The sequence below is a fragment of the Bison bison genome, unplaced genomic scaffold, assembly GCF_000754665.1.
Source record: "Bison bison bison isolate TAMUID 2011002044 unplaced genomic scaffold, Bison_UMD1.0 scf7180017853144, whole genome shotgun sequence".
Taxonomy (NCBI): domain Eukaryota; kingdom Metazoa; phylum Chordata; class Mammalia; order Artiodactyla; family Bovidae; genus Bison; species Bison bison.
Genome location: NW_011483717.1, coordinates 15,357 through 17,851, shown reverse-complemented (window position 1 = coordinate 17,851; position 2,495 = coordinate 15,357). Strand labels below are relative to the sequence as shown.

Sequence of the window (2,495 nt, the reverse complement as noted above, 5' to 3'; positions counted from 1 at the left end):
ATTGGGGGCAGGAGGAGAAGGGGATGACAGAGGATGAGACGGCTGGATGGCATCACTGACTCGATAGACGTGAATCTGGGTGAACTCCAGGAGTTGGTGATGGACAGGGAGGCCTGGTGTGCTGTGATTCATGGGGTTGCGAAGAGTCAGACATGACTAAATGACTGAACTGAACTAAACTGAATATTCCACTTTGTGGATGAACCACATTCTGTGTATCTGCACCAGTTGATGGATGCCTGACTGCCAGTTTTTGGCTCCTGTGAGTCAAGCTGCTATGAGCCTGAGGCTGCCAGCACCTATTAGAGCATCTATTTTCAATTCTTCTGGGTCTAGATCAGGTATGGAATTTCCAGGTCATCCTTTAATTCTATGTTTGATCTTTTGAAGGGGATTCCCCTTTGAGCTGAATGTATTTGAGACCTAGGTCTCAGATGGGCAGGTGTGTGGGATACTGGGGACTCAGGGCCTTTATTCTCTGCCAGGTCCCAGCAATTACACCCATGGTTCTCATGGGTCCTCACCATGACCGCTGGGGTGGGCCTTGACTGTCCTCCTGCATACAAGCAAACCTGGGATCGAGAAGCTAGGGCCTGCTCCTGGGCATGTACCTGAAGAAGCCAAAATTCAAAAAGATACCTGTGCCCTGATATTCACTGCAGCACTGTTCACAGTAGCCAAGACATGGAGACAGTCTAGATGTGCATCAACACATGCGTGGATAAAGAAGATGTGGTACAGGTACACCATGGAATATTACTCAGCCATAAAAAAGAACGAAATAATGTCATGTGCAGCCACACGGACGGACCTAGAGATTGTCATACTGAGTGAAGTCAGGACAGAAAAAGACAAATATCTTGTGATATTGCTTATATGTGGAATACGAAAAAATTGTACAAATGATTTACAAGACAGGAATCGTCACAGATATAGAAAACAAACATGGTTGCCAGGAGAGAAAAGGCTGGGGAGGGATAAAACTCACTGCTGCTGCTAAGTCGCTTCAGTCGTGTCTGACTCTGTGCGACCCCATAGACGGCAGCCCACCAGGCTCCCCCGTCCCTGGGATTCTCCAGGCAAGAGCACTGGAGTGGGTTGCCATTGCCTTCTCCAATGCATGAAAGGAAAAGTGAAAGTGAAGTCGCTCAGTCGTGTCCAACTCTGTGCGACCCCATGGACTGCAGCCCACCAGGCTCCTCCGCCCATGGGATTTCCCAGGCAAGAGTGCTGGAGTGGGGTGCCACTGCCTTCTCCATAACTATCTATATATAGGTATAACCGAATCACTTTGCTGTACACCTGAAACTGATACAACATTGTAAATTAACGATTCTCCAATAAAAAATAATTAAAATAAACAAACAGAAAAAGAGAAGCTGGGGTCTGCCGTGGTCTCAGATGTCAGAAGGTGCAAACTTGAACCCATGTGGCTCAGAGCACCTTGTCAGGACAAGGGCTTGCTACATCCCTTCTGCAGGGAAAAAGAACTCCCGAAAGAATGCCGTCCTGGGTCATCCTGTCCTTAGGCTTATAGAGCCCTGCGTCCTGGTGCTGGGTGGATTTAGTGGACGTGGGGAAGCTGAGCCCCAAGGCCCCAGGGTGCTGGGTCTGGACCCAGGGTTAGGGTTGGCAGTGGAGACCTGGAGCCCACTGCTGATGCCCCAGCGTGGAGCAGAGTGAGTGCCTGCCCTCACCTGGCCCCCGACCCCCGACAGGGCCGCTGCGCCCACCCCACCACCTGCAGGAGGCGGAGGTGCCCGTCGTGGGGAACGAGGTCTGTAACCGGCACTATCAGAACTCCTCTGCAGACGCCGCCCGTCAGATCATCAAGGACGACATGTTGTGTGCGGGCAGCGAGGGCCGGGACTCCTGCCAGGTGGGACCCAGGCCCGCTCCATCCTCCCGCCCCTCCTCGCCCACGAGGGGGCACTGCAGGGCACTGAGGGCCGCCTCTCCTGCAGGGTGACTCCGGGGGCCCCCTGGTGTGCAGCTGGAATGACACCTGGGTCCAGGTGGGCATTGTCAGCTGGGGAGACATCTGTGGCCATCGCGACCTCCCTGGGGTGTACACCAGGGTGACCAGCTACGTGTCCTGGATCCACCAGTACGTCCTGTCCCCCGGACACTAGATGGGGTGGGGGTGGGGTCTGCACGATGAGAAGACTGCCACCCCTTCTGGCCAACACCCCGCTTCTTTCCCAGGGCCAGCCTTGCCCTCCCAATCCCCCTTCCCCTCGCCCTGGGAGGGAGAGACAACGAGAAGCCCCGTGCGCTGTTGTCTCCCTGCAGTGTGGTGGCCCCTGGCCTGCTGCTCACCCTCTGTCTCCCATTAAACTCAGAAAAGCCAGCCCCAACTGTTGTTCGGGATCGCGGCGTTGTGCTTGCTGGAGGGAGCCGTGCAGGGGACCCTGAAGGGGTCCCTGGACTCTGGCGCTAGGCTGGGTTGCCACGGTCTGGGGGTGGGGACATTTCCGGGAAAGCTTTCTGGGAGC

The 2,495-nt window shown here is 54.9% G+C and overlaps 1 protein-coding gene across 1 annotated transcript in view; it reads left to right on the top strand.

Moving 5' to 3' along the window:
* Positions 1–2,132, top strand: part of LOC104998366 (mastin-like) — a gene marked incomplete at its 5' end in the record, with an annotated part of 4,989 nt that extends 2,857 nt beyond the window's left edge. The window contains 2 exons of the mRNA XM_010853488.1: positions 1,719–1,879; positions 1,965–2,132. Of these exons, the coding sequence (XP_010851790.1) occupies positions 1,719–1,879; positions 1,965–2,132 (329 nt within the window). The remainder of the gene's footprint in view (positions 1–1,718; positions 1,880–1,964) is intronic.
* Between the last annotated feature and the right edge of the window lie 363 nt (positions 2,133–2,495).